This window comes from Dipodomys merriami, unplaced genomic scaffold (genome assembly GCF_024711535.1).
Source record: "Dipodomys merriami isolate MVZ:Mamm:240054 unplaced genomic scaffold, mDipMer1.0.p SCAF_6, whole genome shotgun sequence".
Classification (NCBI taxonomy): domain Eukaryota; kingdom Metazoa; phylum Chordata; class Mammalia; order Rodentia; family Heteromyidae; genus Dipodomys; species Dipodomys merriami.
Genome location: NW_027206179.1, coordinates 21,936,505 through 21,954,769, shown reverse-complemented (window position 1 = coordinate 21,954,769; position 18,265 = coordinate 21,936,505). Strand labels below are relative to the sequence as shown.

At 39.0% G+C, this 18,265-nt stretch overlaps 1 protein-coding gene across 1 annotated transcript in view; it reads left to right on the top strand.

The window, feature by feature from the left end:
• Rap2a (RAP2A, member of RAS oncogene family) overlaps positions 1-14,678 on the top strand; it is a 73,386-nt gene extending 58,708 nt beyond the window's left edge. The window contains exons 2-3 of the mRNA XM_070002716.1: positions 6,275-6,454; positions 14,596-14,678. Of these exons, the coding sequence (XP_069858817.1) occupies positions 6,275-6,454; positions 14,596-14,614 (199 nt within the window). The 3' untranslated portion in view covers positions 14,615-14,678. The remainder of the gene's footprint in view (positions 1-6,274; positions 6,455-14,595) is intronic.
• The last annotated feature ends 3,587 nt before the right edge of the window (positions 14,679-18,265 follow it).

Genomic DNA, 18,265 nt, shown 5'->3' with positions numbered 1-18,265 from the left:
GCTCAAGCGGTAGAGTGATCACCTTGAGCTGAAGAGTGCAGGGACAGCTCCCAAGTCCAGAGTTCAAGCCCCATGACCAACAACAACAACAAAAAAAAAACACCCCTATTTTTATAACCTGTTGGTCAATTCATAACATTCTACCTGAAAGTCGTCCATTGGCACTCACCGTCTCTTCAGCCTGCTTCCCTAGCAGCAGCTGCCACCCTAGGCAAGGGAGCTTTAACTCTATCGATTGCCCACTAAGGTGGGTTTCTAAAATTTTCCAAAACAGGAGCACCCATGTCCATTACCTCACACCTTTAACTTGCACCTGTAGATCTAAAAAGATAGGATGACTGATAGATGGACACAGATATATTGATATAGATATATTCTAACTGCTTTCTACCATATGCTATTTCTTATTCTTCTATTTATACTTTATTCAGATTACCTTCCACTATAGTCTGACTACCTACTACTTTCTACTTAATAATTTTAAATTATGGATAAAATGAACCAAATCCATCATTTAAACACATGTAAAAGTTCTGAGTAAAGGAAGGGATTCTCAGAGCAAAATCAAAAACCAAAAACCATGGGGAGAACATGCTACCCAAGGCTTCCATGAGCAAGAGGATGTGTACCTTCTCAGGAAGTGGTGGGTAAAGTGGCCACCCACTTTTCATGATCCACAACAGAATCATGTGAACAGCAGATGTGTGCTGTAATGGGTGGGGGTGGGGACCATGCAGAAGTCCAAACCCAGCTCACAACCCAATGGATGAGTCGCTACAGTTTCCTTGGGGAATAGCAGGAGAAACTAAAGATATTTTCAACCAACCCCAAATGGAGACAGTCTGTCACACCGATGTTTGATAAGAAAAATCCTAAGATGTTTTTCAGATAAAAGAGAACAACCTGACATGGAAAATCTGAGGTCAAGAGTAGAATAAAGAACAAAGGCCATAGCAGATATGGGTAAATCAAAGCTGATGTCGATGGAGTAAAGCAGAACTTAAGTACTAATTGAGCTGTAAAAACATGGCAAGAACTAAAATGCTTGAAATTGGCATCTTAGTGAAGAGCGAATAATATTCCAACTATGGAGAATGGGATACATAATTTCCAAAAGAGCAGAGGTTTTTTAAAAAAAGAAGAAAATAACAATCAGTTTAAACAAAGGGAAAAACAGCAAAGAAATGAAGTATAATATAGGAAGAACAAGCAAGAACACATAAAGTACCTGGGAAGGGGGGATGGAGAAAAGCATAATTTCTAAATCTAGTAACTATAGTAATTATAAATGAACTTAGTTCTTCAATCGGGAGATAAAATCTTACAAGGTTGTGTTTATGAAGTATAGTTTTATGCTTTTTACTAGATGCTCTGCGAGAGGTAAATGGGCTTAGTCAGGATTTCTCAGGATAACTTCCGGAGGGTTTGGAGCTTTCCAAAGACTGGAATTCAGCTCACTCAGCACATTCATGTAACTTTGAGTCATGGACTTCCTATGCCACATTAAGTAGCCCTGAGGCCCTAATGAAACAGGAACCATGGTTGGATAGAATGTGAACACAGTCTGTGAGTCTGTGCTGGGCTGGCAGACTGTTGTGCTTTTGTGTTGCTGCTGTTGCTGCTGAGTCTGTACATAGGAGAGTCTGTGCAGAAAACCTGACTGCTCTTCTCACCCTGCCTGGCATCTTTCACCCCACTACCTTCAAAATAAACCTACCAAGGAGGCATGGATTCCAATCTTAACAGCTGAGCTTTCTTCTCTCAAGTGCAAGGTGAACAGAAAGCCTCACTTACGGGCATGGGCTGCATAGCTTTGTCTTCATCTGATAGGAAATTCTAGCATCTCAAAAATACCTTTCTTCTTTTTAAAGACATTTTTGACAGTACTTGGGTTTGAATGCAAAGTCTCATACTTAGCTTGGAAGACACTCTACCACTTGAGACATACCTCCAGCCACTTTTTGCTTTCATTTGTTTCAGAAAGAGTCTCCTCCAGCTTTTGCATGCATGTACTACAAGTATGCTTCACCATGCCTGGACCCTGTTCTTTTTTTCTTTTCTTTTTTTTTTTTTTAACATTTATGCCGAAAAGATTTTTTGGGCGGGGGGAAACAGCTGCCCAAACTCCTCCATATATTTATGAAATCTTTAATCATTTGGTCTTTTTTTTTTTTTGGTCCGGTCGTGGGTCCTGAACTCTGGGCCTGGGCACTGTCCCTCAGCTCTTCAGCTCAAGGCTAGCGCTCTACCACTTGAGCCACAACACCACTTCCGGCTTTTTTCTTTTTGCTTATGTGGTGCTGAGGAATCGAACCCAGGGCCTCATGCATGCAAGACAACCACTCTACCACTGAGCCACCTTCCCAGCCTAATCATTTGGTCTTAAGATACTCTCATCTGTCTCATCGCTTTACCCCATTTTCACAAACGAAATGCCTGATCTGTTTCAGTGACACTGTCCATAACTTTCTTTGAGTTTAAGACTTTCCACGTGTTCTTTGTATATCCCCTAAATTCCTCTCGTTTGGATCAAGGCTTTCACTCGTGGTCCAAACCCTCTCATTAGGTTTCAATGCATTTTTAGGTGAAACCAATTAACTTTTGATGAGCTTCAAATGGTTTCATGGTATTTTAAGTAACAACTGTGACTTCAATTAAAGCTTTAATTTTTTAGTATATGCTCTTCACCTGAAATCCTGGTTCCTTTCAGCAAGCAGATTGCTCATGTGTTTCACTTTAAGCTTCCTCATTTTCCTGTTGCAGCTTGGACTAATCTATTTGAGCTTCTTTATTTATTTTACTGATTCCTCAGAGGTCAAACATATGCATTTATTTGATTATAGAACAGGCTTTCCCTTGCCTGGATTTCTACATTGTGTGTGTGTCTTGGGGTTGGTGACCGTGTTGTATATTTTTCCAACAGAGTCTCATGCACGCAGCTGACTGCCCTGCCATCATTTTTACCCCTTCAGCTTGGAGACAATGCCAACTTGGTTCTTATGAATCAAAGAGAATCTGGCACTGATTCAAACCATAGGTAATATGTTACTTATGTTTGATGTTACAGCCAGCTATCAGCAAACACTTGTAGCTATGATGGAGCTCATTTCTCCTCCTCATCTTCCTAAATTCCACAGAAAGACTGTGAGTTTTACCATTGGTGATAGGATTTTTGTCATGGATTAACTGAGCAAGCTTGGGAAAATCTTTTAACTTCTTTGAGCCTTCCTTTTCTCTTTTGAGTTATTATCATACCCACTACTGTAAAGATTAAATGTGACAGCACATGTAATAGGACTAACTAACAATAATCTGATTTAAACAGATAATACTGATTATGTCAACTCTCTGTCACTGTGATAAAATATCCAGGGATAGCCACTGAAAAAGAGAAGAGGTCTATTTTGGATCCTAGTTTCAGAGGTTTCAGTCCATGATCCCTTGGCTCCATCACTAAAGGGTCGTGTGGTGGAGGAGCTGATCACATCATGGAGACCAGAAAGGTGTGGGAGAGGAGCAAGTGACAAGAGTTACCCTTCAAGAGTTACCACGGGCACACCATGGTGACCCCCCAACTAGCCCTCATCTCCTACAGTTTCCACCATCTCCCAGGGGTCCATTCTGGACAATAGGATGGATCCATTGTTGAGGTTAGAGCTTCCATGAGCCAGTTGTCTCTGAGCAGTGCTGCCTTCAATGCACAAGTCTCTGGGAGACCTTTCATATCCAGCCTGTAACACCGATTCTTCTTACAACTGAAACTGCCCCAAGTTAAGGCCTTCACATTCTGGAAGAACCAATTACTTTCCACTCATTCCATTAGGTGATTGAATAATCATATGTTATTTGGTTCATGTCTACCTTGTCTTTTTTGAGCAGAAGTCATGCTGATCAATGAATGAATAAACATGATAGAATAGAACCTCATGAAGTCACACTGGGAAAACAAAATAGAAACCAAGACTAGAATTCTTACAATTTCATGTCTACAAAGTGATAAATAGTTTTGTACCCTGTAAGAATTCTGCTCAAGTATTTCAAGGCACTGAGGAAAACCAGAAGGAGGCCAGGGCAAAGTTTCCTATGCTCTGATGATAGCATCTGGCAGATTCCTCAGGGAAAGATTGATCCAAACCCCCAGGTCAGGATTATTAGAAGCAGACCTTCCTGAGTTTGAGAATTTTTGTTGTTAACTCCTATTTGTTGTGATGTTTTATAGGAAAATCCCATGGAGACCTCAATTAATGGTTCCTTCCTCTAGAAAGGATTTGCTTTTTCCTAGATGCCCGGGATTGCTATTTTCAGTCTAACTAATTTAGAGGACTAATGATTATTTTACAAGCGATTAATATTTTAGGTATTTGTGAATAATCTCCTGTTTATTGTTTATAGTCAGAGAATACAGACAATAAATATGTCCTTTTAGAATGTCTGATGGTGTGTTTGATCAGCAGCTAAATGGTTTATTTCCACCACTGTCTGATGTGTATATTTGTCTGAAGCTCACAGCATTATCTATGTACCAACTTTTCAACAGGTTTGTTGGGATTATTTGAAATATCTCTACCAGTGCGGTAATTTTTACTATCTTGCTTCCTTATATAATGAGCCTTTATTCATATTTTAGATATTTTTTAACCTGGTATTGTACTAATAGAACTGCTTTTTCTTTTATTTTTCTATCTTTTTATAGAATCTTTTTATGTTCTATTATTTTCCACCTTTTCAACTATTTTATTTTAGTTAAATTTAGTTTTGAACAGCTTATAGCTATTCAATTGCAATCTTTCTAAACTTGCTATTTTTTAATTAAAATAAAACCACTCTTGTCGTTTACTTAATATATTTAATTTTTTCTTTATGTTTGTATTCCTTTTTCTTGTTTATTCTTTGATATTCTCTCAGTCTGAAAAAAGCAAGATTCTTTTCCAGCATATTTTCTTTTTTCTTTTTTTTTGGGGGGGGGTGTCCGGTCATGGGGCCTGAACTCTGGGCCTGGGCGCTGTCCCTCAGCTCTTAAGCTCAAGGCTAGCACTCTACCACTTGAGCCACAGCACCACTTCCAGCTTTTTTCTTTTTGCTTATGTGGTGCTGAGGAATCGAACCCAGGGCCTCAGGCATGCAAGGCAAGCACTCTACCACTGAGCCAACTTCCCAGCCCTCCAGCATATTTTCTCTGAGTTCCACATGGATTGTCTGCACCAAAACTCACTTTGGAAATTTGTTGCCAATGTGGCAGTGTTTACAGTCTTGGAGTCATTAAGTCATTAGGTCATTAGGAAGAATTAACATTCTTTTCGAGCTAGAAGTGGGAGCTGTGGCTCAAGTAGTAAAGTGCTAGCCCTGAACACAAAGATGCTCAGGGACAATGCCCAGGCCCTGAGATCAAGCCCCAGGACAGGCAAAATAAAACCAAAACAAAAACAAAAACAAAAAAATAGGGAGGATGGGAAGGAATGGGAAGGGGAAACAAAGGAGGAGGCTACAATGCTTGATAAGAAATGTACTCATTATCTTGCCCATGTAATTGTAACCCCTCTGTACAGTACTTTCACAATAAAATAAATAAATAAATAAATAAATAAATGACTATTTTTTTAAAGTAAAAAAAAAAATACATTCTCCCCCTTAGGTTAACTGGAGGACAGGTTGCTGTAAATTGAGGTTGGCTCCTGAGCTCTCTTCTCACATTTCTACCATTTTCCCACTACCTTAATAGAACCTATATAATCTGGTCGTTTAAGCCATTGTGTTCATTGCAATGCCTTATTTTCTTTTCTTCCTTATGTCAATGACTATGAATTTCTTCACTGAGAAGCAAGGTTGTGTCTGATGTATTGTAAATAGCCTTTTAACTGAAGGCACTTACCTTCTCTCCTGCCAGCCTTATCTTAGAACGGTCCTTGCTGCCCACGTGGATGAACTGTCTCCTTTCCCCTTCTCTTCGAACAAACCCATGGGTCAGCTTTGGAAGAGAGACAGAAACCCTGGCCACTTCTGGCACTGACACCCCTGGTGGACACAGATGTTATAGAAAACTTGAAACTCCTCACTCAAGATATACTCCTTTCCCACTCGCCTCCATTTCACTCCACTTCCATCTGTCCCCACCTGACTTCCCTTTTCTTGCCTGAAAAATGTTGTAAGGGAGGCACGCCATTTTCTCTTGAGCTAGGCTGCTGAAGGAGACTTGGTTTCTCTTCCCAGGTTTGCAGCCCAAATAAGATCTGTTTGTCATCGAGTTCACCTTTTTGCTCTTCTTCTTTTCTTACAGTGTCGCTGGTGATGAAGAATTGACATGCCATGGACCACAGGCCTGCTTTCCCCTCCTCATCTGTCTCAATACTGAAATGCTTCACAGGCTGAGGCATCTACTACCTATATTCTCAAGATTCCTCAAGTCAATACTTTTCCTCCCTCCAGATCTGTTGGCAATTATTAGACCAGCCTCTAGGTAGGCAGATGTACTATTCCCTTACAAAGTCATTATTTGCCTAGCCAGATGGTACAGGTAGATCTTTATGGCAATGTGTATCTAAAGATAAGAAGATTCTATAGACATATGATAATTATAACCTTGTCATGAATCCCCCCCCAATAAATACATAGCTCTTGCTTATAAAGAATTGAAAGAGAGGAAACAATTGGAGATGTTTATAATTTCCCTCCAAAGAACCTCCTACCATGACAGGGGAAATTAGAATCAACAAAACTTACAATCATAATCAACAAAACAATAATTGGACAGAGAGCTGATACCAATGGCTAATATTTTTCTCAGTGTTTTTCCAGTGAAAAATAGACATTTAGATGGGTTGATTTAGCAGAGTTGAAGAGTCTACTGATGTTAGGAAGTGACACAAATGAGAAGAGATCCAGATGGACCCATGGAAGGGGAGGTAAGGAACACAGATGGAGAGAGAAGGTTCATAGGCACCACAGGGTTGGGTTGAATCTTCATCCAGGAATCCAGGAGTAGATAATGGAGCAGCTTAGGACCTATTCCACAGGTGGCAGGGCCTGATTTCTGCTCTCTCCTGCAGGCACATCTGAAACAAATAGGTTAAAAACAGAATGATTATAGAATATTAAAGGAGAAACACCCTGCTAGTTTTAGGAATGAATCCTAAAATAGTTTTCTAAAGTAATTCAGGGGTCCAAAGCTAAAACCTCCTAATGTTCTTTGTGGTATCCTGTTTCCAAAATAAATGGCTGGTCTAAGTTTCACTCATTTAACAAAAAAATAAATAAAAATTAGATTCTGGATCCACTTCATAACCTTAAACCACTAGGATCACCTTATTTTATGAGTCATTGGGAACAATGTGTGGTGTTGTATAATGAATGATTATCTGTTTATAAACCACTGAAGGCTAAGATCCACAAAATTCCAAGAGAGGAAGAGAAATACAGACAAGAAGTCATCTGTGATGTATTAATCATCTGTGTGAACTTGACCTTGATAAAGAACTAATGGAAAGAGTCTGTGATAGATTAATCATTTGTATTTTGAGATTGTCTCTGATAGGGAACTAATGAAATCAATTTAAATAAATTAAATGATAACTAACAAAAATCATTTAACACATAAGTACAATTTCTGCAACCTTTTTTGTGGAGACAATAATAATTATCTCAGGCTGGAAATATAAGTGGCTCAGTGGTAGAGCACTTTCCCAGCATGCTTAAGCCCTAAGTTTGATACCTGCTACTGCATACACACACACACACACACACACACACACACACACACACACACACACACACACACATATAGTGTGTGTATGTATACATATATATAGTATAATTACAATAAGCCCAATAGCCCATATTATTCAGTTCATTAGCAATTAATTCTTTTTCTTAAGTTGTTTCTATCAGGTACTTTATAATAGTGATAAGAAAAGTACCCAATACAATGATGGCAACAATAGTAACCATTTTTAGGCATTCTGTCCTTCCATCCTTACAACAACAAATCAGTGAAGCAGATACACTTTGCTCTAATTTGGATCTTCAATGTCCTCCATGGCAGACCTCAGAGGGGTGCTATTGCTGTAGAATCTTTAAGAGATAAAACCTTGGAGAAGATCTTCAGGTCATTGTGTATAGGCCCTCAAAGGAAATTGTTGGACATAGTCCTTTTCTCTTCTGTTACCCAGAATGAACTGAGCTGTTTTCCTTTACCAAGAGCTCATGCCATGATGTGCTATCTAACCACAGGCCAAAAGAAACGGAGACAACCAATCATGTGCTCAAAGCTCTGGAACCATGAACCCAAGTAAACCTTTTCTATTTATAAGTTCATCTTCAGTACATGTCATAGATCAGAAAGATAACTAACACATACTCCTGACATTATTTTATAAAACTGTGAAAATACAGGTTTTCAGAGACTAAACACCTTTCCCACAGCATAGAGCTGAGACTGAATTCCAGAGTTCCAGTTCTATATCTGACACCAATAAGGATTATTTTCTCATTATATTCCCAGAATAATATCAATGCTCAAATTTTTTTGATGAATTTACTTTAAGTTAATTGGCCTGGTGTATACAAATCGCAAGTGGATTCTATATAAGTTGTTCTCTTTCTCACTCTGTTTTCTCTCTTTTCTTTTTTACTCTCTAATGTTTAAGTATATTCATCAAAATAATCTCCATCCACCTATTCCCATCCTCCATCCATCCATTTGACAATCTCTGTCGTATCTTCCTGCTAATGATACGGTGAGAAGCCACCAATGAGCCAATGGAGATTTGGCTTTTCACATAATGGAAAGGTTTCTGGGGCCAAGCTGAGACCAGGGCACACAGGAAAAATGGTTACCTGTTGGGCAGGCTAATCATTAGGCAAAAAGATGTTCTCCCTGAACAAAGAGAACAAACGCAATAGTCACTGCCATAGAGGACTCCTATGTTCCTTCCATATCAGTATTATGCTGTACATTGCCACACATTCTTTCCTACATGGCTGGGAGTGTCAGAACTATTATGTTTGTAAAAAATGAACCAGCAAAGGGATATTGGCTTTTTATCATTGTTGCTAGAAGCACTGTCATTTGAGGGCCCATGAAATTAATTTTTAAAAAAGCATTTTTGTTTTATCTGTACATTACACCATAACCTTCAGCATCCATTTCTGAAGCAATCAATATTACATGTTGAGGTAGCTGAAGAGGAAATGAATACAGATGGAAAGGAAAGTTCCCAGCTCCTGTATTTGGCCCTTTAATTCTTTCTCTCTGCAACATTGCACTATATATCCAGGCTTAAATGTTCTTTACATTGTTCTCTTTTAAAGACCTGTGAAGACTCAGTTCTTCAAGGCCTTAAAGCCCAAAATGTATGACACATAGGCAACATTCTCAGGGAAGGTAAACAATCGATTCAAGTAGCTATTGTAATTCTTCCAATAAGATGATGTTTTAGATGGGTAATCACATGTTACAAAAGTTTAACATACATACTATACAAGAATCATATAGATGCAATTTAAATTGTGCAATAGGAAATCAGAGGCTTAACAAATCATGTTTCATGTCAGTTCAAATTAACTAACAGTTGTTGATGACTTTAATTTTCTAACACCATTCTAGTAGCTCATTGCTATCATTCACACATCTCTAATAGTTCATAGGTTGGGCACTTCAGTCACAATGTAGCAATGCTGGGAGGTGGAGCCTGATGGGGTTCTTCCTTTATGGATGGCTGAGAGCCATTCTCACAGGAGTGGGTTAGTTCTCACAGGATGCTTTGTTATAAAAGCCAACTATCTCTTGTCTTCTCTGCCCATCATATTATGACACAGCAAGGAAGCTCTGAGCCACTGCTGTACAGATGCTAGGACCATGTCTATGGACTATCTGGCCTCCAGAACCATGAACCAGATATACTTTTTTTTCTTTGTAATTTACTACATGCAGTATTATGTTACCATAACAGAAAATGAAGACACTCATGAACTATATGCAGACAGAGATAGAAAGATATTCAAGGAACACGATGGTATATGCCTAAGAAGCATGGACACATACAACTATACGGCAGTAAGTGGGGGTAATAGGAGATAAATTAGATTATCAAGGATCACTGGGTTTATAACTGTTGGCATATCCCAGTTTGGTTATTTGTTTAACTGTGGTAAATAATTTATTAGGAACAAATCCAGGGTGCATAGCAGAACCCTTTAATTGGCTTCAGGGATCAAATGAGAGGCTGTTGCTGAGGATCAAGTAGGAGAAAGCCTGTCGACATATTGAGGAAATTACTGGAAGAAAGAGCCTCAGTGACCCAAGCCAGACAAGTTTGAGCAGAATGTTTCAGTGGCTGGAGTTTTGTAGGCTGGAGACATGTGAAGTAGACCTTTCAGGAAATGTGGCTGAAAGTTCTAGAACCTTGAATGGATCTTTTCATTCTAACTAAGACATGATGGGAGGGGGGTGTCAATATAGGACAGATGCAATTTTAATGTTTGAAATTTGTGTGGGTGGGCATATGCTAAGTGTGTGTTTGGCAGAGGAAGGAGATTAGAGAAAAAAGAAAAGAGAGAAGGTTTTTAGACATTCTATGGAACCTGGAAGGATGATTAGGAAGAGAAGAAGGCAAGGTAGCTTCCATGGCACCAGTTACCCAAATGCAATTTTTGAAGTATTTACCCTTAGGGAGGTATAAGTTATCCAGAACATTTCATGCCTTATTTTCCTGAACAAAAAGGTTCAAGGAGAATTTATTCTTACAACCAATGTTTAGATACATAAAATGTTACATAGCACTTTTTCGGTTAGTAAGATATTTTCAAATCCATTAATTCACCTCACCCTTCCAGTTACTTGCCGAAAGTCATAGAGCAAGAGGGCCACGTTGAAACCGAGCTACAACCCAGATTGTCTCAATTTAGAGCTCCCAGTGAACCAAATACTGGTTCTGATGTAATGACTTCAGGAAGAATGTATAGTGAGGGTCAATAATCTTTCTTCTTTCGGGAGCCTATTTTTTATTTTTTAAAATTTTTATTGTAAAGATGATTACAGATGATGTAAGTCGGGTCATGAATGCATTTCTTTCTGAACAGTGTTATCTTCTCCCTCATTTCTTCCTGCTTCCCTCACCCCTGTGGCTCCCCTTCCCCCCCAAAATTGTAAAATTCATTTCCAAAATAGTATCTAGTATCGTGGTTGCATTAGTTCACCCTTTGTCTCACTGTTTCTGTGATTTCCCCTTCCCTTCCCCAAGTCAGATAAACTAATATGCAAGACAAAGGGTATAGAAATCAAAAACAGTGACAACAAGGAATAAACCAGAGGAAAAAGAAATAACTGAAAACAGTACAATACAAAAATGCTTGCTTCCATTTCTTGGATTTATTTCAATAAGCATCATATCCACATTGCTATTGAGCCATTGTGAGCCTCTGTTAAGAATATCTAGAATCTTCCTTAATAGATATCCTGGAATACATTCTAAACACACACACACACACACACACACACACACACACACACACACACACACACACACACACACACACACACACACACACACACACCAGCCAACAGCAACTGAAAGGAAGTATTCTACAATTGACTTGCAGACTCAGTTGACCTCTTGGCTCAATGTCTGAAAGGAAAATTAAATGGTTTCTCACCTTCTCTGTAATGAGAGATTTTTTTTACCTAGAGAGCAGCAGTAACAGGAAATTAATAAATGCCTGATTAAGCAAGACCCTTTTAAGCTAGCTCTCAGCTGACCTGGGTTGCTTATCTAGAAGCCTCCCTCTTCTCCTTGTGACTGGGTAACTACTGCATCATCACTATCTTCAGGAAGCTTTATCACAAGAGATGACCTTTGTGTTAAATAGTTGGGATTTCTCGCACTGACATGGGCGCAAGGCGCAGCTGTCCCAGATGAGGTCAGCAGGTCCCTGGAGATGTTGTCTGTCTTCCCCTAATATCCTTCATCATTCTCATCATTCCTGTGAATGTAGTTGTTATCATCATCATTGTCACCATCATCATCATCGTCCTTAGCATTTTTTCCTATGATTGCTACCAAAATACAGAGATTACATTGAAGCAAGACCTCTGTCTTCTAAGGAAAAATAATATCTTAAATTCACAAACATTTAATAATTGGTTTCTTAGAAACTGCACAGATGAGGTCCTAATATGCATACTTAACTACCATTTAAAAGCACACAAAACTTGGAACTGGGTATAATTTTTAGAGTCATGCTTTGACATAGAGTCAAGTTCTAGATCTGACACTTACTGACTAGATGAACTTGGCCAGGAGCCTCGGTGTTCTCTTATAAAACAGGAAAAGATTTCCTTTATAACGTTTAGGGAAGAATAAAAGAGTTACTGAAAGTGAAGTACATGAGAAACATTTGAGTATTGGTCTTCATTCCTTTCCCTTATCTAACTATTCTCCCATTTTCTAGAATCACCAGCTGCCTCCCACAAAATATTTGAAAATTAAAATATCTGCTGAGAAAAAAATAACTTTGCAGGTGTCAATGTTATTTTTATTCTGCTCTGTGAAGACAAGATAGGACTGGACAATCTTCCACCAAAGCTTAATTAGAGTTTTTCCAATACTTTATTTGTATTTGTTTTTGCTTCCTTTGTTCAAGTTAGGTTTTTAGGCAACTAAAATGAGATGCTCACCAAGAGTCATCCTTTGTAACAGTAATGACACAAATTACATTGTTCTCCCAGGGTTTGAAACACCCAGCCATTAAATTTAAGTATGGGAGCTTGGCAATTCTTTTCAAAAGCAAAACAGCTGTTTCCCTTTTGCTTATTTTTTAAAGACTTTGTACATCTGCTCAAAGATGTACACACTCTATTGTAAACCCAGAGAACTAACATGATAAACACTAGCTACTGGCATGATCAACAGAGGATGAGCTACTGAATTTTATTCTCAAGGAATTGCACAGTGTCCATACATGAAGCAAGATAGTGCTTATACAATGTATTTGATGTTGTTCCAAGCTCTTGGTGATTAGTAAGTTGTTTTTAATTATTATTCTTTTTAAGTAATAAGTTGTTCAGTGCTCACAAGGTTGGGACCAGTACGATTCCCACTTTGAAAGTGTAGCATGGAAAATTTAACAACTTGCTCAAGAGGGCCTAAGTCCTAGCAGGATGGGCCAAAGTGAAGACTCAGGCAGACTGGCTCTAACACCCAGGGTCTAATAGGTTCTTCTACTTCCCATTAACTGACTCATTGAATCTATTTCATTCACTGATCCTTTATATTATCTCAGTCATTTAAGGAATGTCCTTACCAAGTCCTTGGGATTGTGTCACTGGTAAGGGCAGAATCCTCAAGTGAACGAGAAAAAGGTGGATCTTGAAAGGTCCATGTTGGCCTAAGTATCTGTGAGCAAAGAGGGTGCTCACATTGGGTCAGGAATAACTTTCATTTCACAAGCCCCTATGAGGGTTCTGACCCAACCACTGGTTCTACTAACAGCAGGAGAACTATTCAGTCCCACAAACACTGTGTGAAGAGCTCGTAAACATGGCAGGGGTGGAGGTAAAGAGAACTGTGGCAGGTTCCATGCCCCTAGGTCATTGTCTGCAGTAATGCCAACATCACACACAATAAATCCATGGCACAGTTACGTCTGGGACACAAGAGAGCAAATCAGGACCATCCAGCTCAATACACACTTGTTAAAGAAGGTTCCTGGACATAGTGCGTAACACATCATAGACATGAGTGAATTGGTGCATGCATGTAATCAAGGATATACCTTCATGAGACACGAAATGAGAAATAGACCCAGGAAAAGAGAATGAATAACACAGCTTACCTCCAGCTGTAGCTCATACATAAAATCCTTTGTGATCTGATTCTGATTCAGGAGGTCCAGACTGGAACTTGAGTCTGAGATTGACCAGGGCTGGTGATACAGTCGCTGTGGTCCATGGGCCCCTCCTCCCCCTTGAGGTACAAGGTGGTGATATGAGAAATGGGAATGGACTTCAGAAAGGAGAACACATACCTGGCCCTGAAAGGTGTTCAAGAAATTCTAAAGGGATAAGAATAGTAAGGTCTTGTTGCAACAATGAGAAGTACAAAATGTCATGTCAAAACCAGCTTTACAATGTCGGTGTGGGGGGGGGAGGGGAATATAATTGGTTGGGGGGAGGGGAGAGGCGGGGAAGGGAGGTGAAGGGTAAACAAAGGAGGAGGCTGCAATGCTTGGTAAGAAATGTATGCATTATCCTGCCCACGTAATTGTAACCCCTCTGTACAGTATGTTCTCAAATAAAATTAAAAAAATTTTAAAAAAAATGTAAATACAAAATTGAAATACTCAAAAAAAAAAAAAAAGAATAGTAAGGTCTATGAGTGTTTGGACAATGATTAACTCAAGTTGACTCAGTTTCACAAAAGCAATGGCAAACATTTGCTGAGTAACTTTCATAAGCTACTTCTTGTACAAAGTACCTGACAAACATCTTTTCTACTAACATAAGTTAAAACCCTAAATTCAAATTGGGATACTTTTGATTAAATATCAACTATAACCAAACAATTCTTTTGAACATTTTTAAAATAATTTAATTTTTTTTTTCAGGTCTGGTCGTGGGGCCTGAACTCTGAGCCTGGGTGCTGTCCCTCAGCTCTTCAGCTCAAGGATAATGCTCTACCACTTGAGACACAGAGCCACTTCCGGCTTTTTTCTTTTTGCTTATGTGGTGCTGAGGAATTGAACCCAGGGCCTCATTCATGCAAGGCAAGCGCTCTACCACTGAGCTACCTTCCCAGCCCCAAAATAATTTAATTTTAAATTAACTTAGTAACCAGAAAATGTTCGCAAGATGAAAACTGTATTGTGTACGTTAGAAACAACAGCTTTGTTCTCTTGACTCGTGAGTCCAGAAACATTTCTTTTAAATCCAGTAAGCCACGACTCACACCTTTCATGCTTGCTATTGGGCAAGAAATTAGCATTTGCTTGAGTATTAGGTCACCATCCCACAACTACTCTGTTGAACTAGGTCTAGATTTCTAATTTTAAATTCAAAATTACACTTTGTGAGGAACCTAAGCAACTCCATTTCACTTAAGACCCTCATCTCAGTTCTGCAACTTAACCCTTGCCCCACTTCAGCCCCAATGCCTAGAATTACGGTATCTGAAATTCAGAACTGCAGGTCGTGACCATTAGCTAAACCAGACACATTGCAGTTTAGTACCTATCCTCTTGAGACTCCCCTGTGGTGCAAGCCAACCAGTTTAAAGCCCCCTTGATCTAACCAACAACTTGTTTCTGGTCCAATCATACTATAGAGTTGTTTTATGATTCTCCCGCGGTTTGTTGTCATTTGTTACAAGAAGTTATGATGTATGCAAAGCCCCTGACTTTCCTAAAAAATGTATAAAAAGTGCTGTAACCCTGGGCTCGGGGCCTCTCAGTGTCATGGGCTGCTGCCATGTACACGGGGGGACCAAGCTCGAGTTTGCAATAAAGACTCCTTTGCTTTTACATTGGTGACAGTCTCTGGTGGTCTTTTGAGTAAGGATTTCCGAATTCGGCTTTACTCTGTCTAGCTAGCCTTAGGTTTCTGCATTGCCTAGAGCTGGGTTATTGGGAACTATTATTTTCAAAAAATAGCTAGAGAAGAGAAAAGGAAAGCAAGAAAGATAAGGGAGAAGAGAGAAGGGGAGGGGAGGAGGGAAGAAAGAGGAGGGGAGGAAGGCAGATGCAGCAGCAGAGATGTACTACCACATCTGTTCCCACAGAGAGCACTGAAGCAGTCTCCTTTTCTGTGTGTTGATTGCTCCTGTGTTTGTAGCATTTTCCCCTCCCTTTGGCCAGCTTATCAATTCCTCTAGGTGTTTCCACAGGGAAAGACAACTGCAGGAGAAGAGAAAAGGAAATAAAAACCTGAGACAGACAAAAGGAAAAAGCAGAAACACATGAAAGGAGGTCAGATATGGCAGTCCTGACTCATTTCTATTAAAGCCAAGAGTTGAAAACGGTCATACACGAGTCAGCCTGTGTGTGACCCTCATCCGTGCATTATTATGCTGAGTAGAATAGACAGCCATTGACAGAGGAAGAAAAGCCAGTGTTTGGAGAGGAGAGTGACGTGGGTTCCAATCTCAGAGTGATCATGACGACACGTGCTTTCGCATACAATCAAACCTACTCAGCCTCTTTCCTCTCTTTAAAATCAAGCAATACTGTAAAACACATTTTTTATCTTTGTTTTCACAACATCCCATCCTTGTGTTGTGGGTCTCAACATTTCTCACTTCCTTTTCTAGAATAAACCCTACTCCATTTTTTTTTTTTTTTTTTTTACAGTCATGGGGTATTCTCAGCCTAAGTTCCTAAAAGTAAAAAGCAACTCAAGCCAGCCCAGCCAGCTCTCCCACCTCACCGGCATTTGTAAGACACACCAGGGTCCCAGAACAACTGGGAACTGCCTAACTTGCTCATTCCATTCCTGCTCTCAAATCCCCTGAGTGTCCTGGGTTCTTGTTCTTCCTGAAGCCAGAGTGAGTTTGAAGGCTCTCTTCCTCTTTTGTAAAATGAAGCAGTGTGGATTTTGATTGCTCACCCAAGGATTCCTAAGTGATGCAAATACTCAAACAGCAAGAGTTTGTGCAGTTCTAGATTTAAAGCAAAGACTCCATATCTCATCTGAAGAATTGTTTGTTATTAGAGAATTACTTAAGGTTATATCATCAATCAATCCTAGGAAACTCACAAAGCATCTATCAATCAATCAATCTATCTATCTATCTATCTATCTATCTATCTATCTATCTATCTGTCTGTCTGTCTGTCTATATTTCTATCTTCTATGACTTATATGTTTATATACAATATATAATGTGTATGTGCCCTTTCTGATAAATGTAAGAAAAGCTTCAAGTTACTATGAAAAGTACTTTATTTGTAGTCAGATTTTATAATTATAGACATTTTGTTACAAGATTCTGTATTTTTTTTAAGATTAGTTTTGAAGTGGCATTAGGTCTACAGCAAAAATCAGAAACTGTAAAGTTGTGTATGTCTAAATATTTTGTTCTGACATCAATTTTTGCTATAAAATATAACATATAGCCCTGTAAAACTTCTAATTGAATATAATCCATTGCACAGGTAAGGAAATATCAGGATATCGTATTGATAAGAGGTTGTGTTTTCTTCAACATTTAGAAGCCTATTCCCCATTTCTGCAAAGCTCTTTACGTTTCCTGCAGTGGAAGCTAGGAATCATGTGCCTTTTTCTGTAAACACTGCTTATTTATTATTTATTTGCAAGATTTCAGAGGTGCTCTTCCTCTCAAGAGCTCAAGGTCATGTACAGAAGAATTCAGTCATTTCGGCCATAAACATCCTTTCAAGCATGAAGGACAGCAGTAAAAGGAAGGTCAAAGGCCAGTGTGTCTTAGTGTCTTAATTGGACCTAACCACTGAGTAGAGCACTGGAATAGCTTACAAGCCTACAATTTAACTACATGTAGCTATAGTTATATGTAATATTATATATATATGAATATAAATATATAACCTCAAGAAAAAATAATCAGGTGTAAAATGATCATAGCAGGATTTTCTACAGCAACCCCTCAACTGTCCATCAATAAGAACATAAATAAAAATTTACCTTCCTCATGTAACTGTAACCCCTCTGTACAGTATCTTTAAATATATATTAGAATAAAAAATAGGAACATAAATATACAACATGTAGTATATTCGTACAATGGAGTATAATCTAGAAATTTAGGAACACAAAAGCACTTGCATTATAAGAACCATGTCGGTAAATCTCTCAGATGTATGGAAAAACAAACCAGACCTAATTGTATACCCTATATAATTCCATTTAAAGAATAAAAGACAGCAAAAGTAATCTATGCAGTAGAGGTAGAAGTGACTGGAATGCAGGATGGGGGTGCTGAAAATGTCCCTTGTCTTCATCTGAGTTGTGTGTGTGTGTGTGTGTGTGTGTGTGTGTGTGTGTGTGTGTGTGTGTGTGTGTGTGTGTGTGTGTTACTGGGATTTGAACTCAGGGTCTTATGCTCTCACTTGGCTTTTTCACTCAAAGCTGACACTCTACCACTTGAGCCACACCATTCCAATTTTGATTATGTATCTGCTTACATAAAAGTCTCTTGAACTAAGATTTTATCACTTTACTATATAAGTTGCACATTAGCTATACCTCCCATCCCTTAGGCAAAGAAAGTTTAGTTCTCAGGGCCTTCAGATTCTGCTGGGCTTC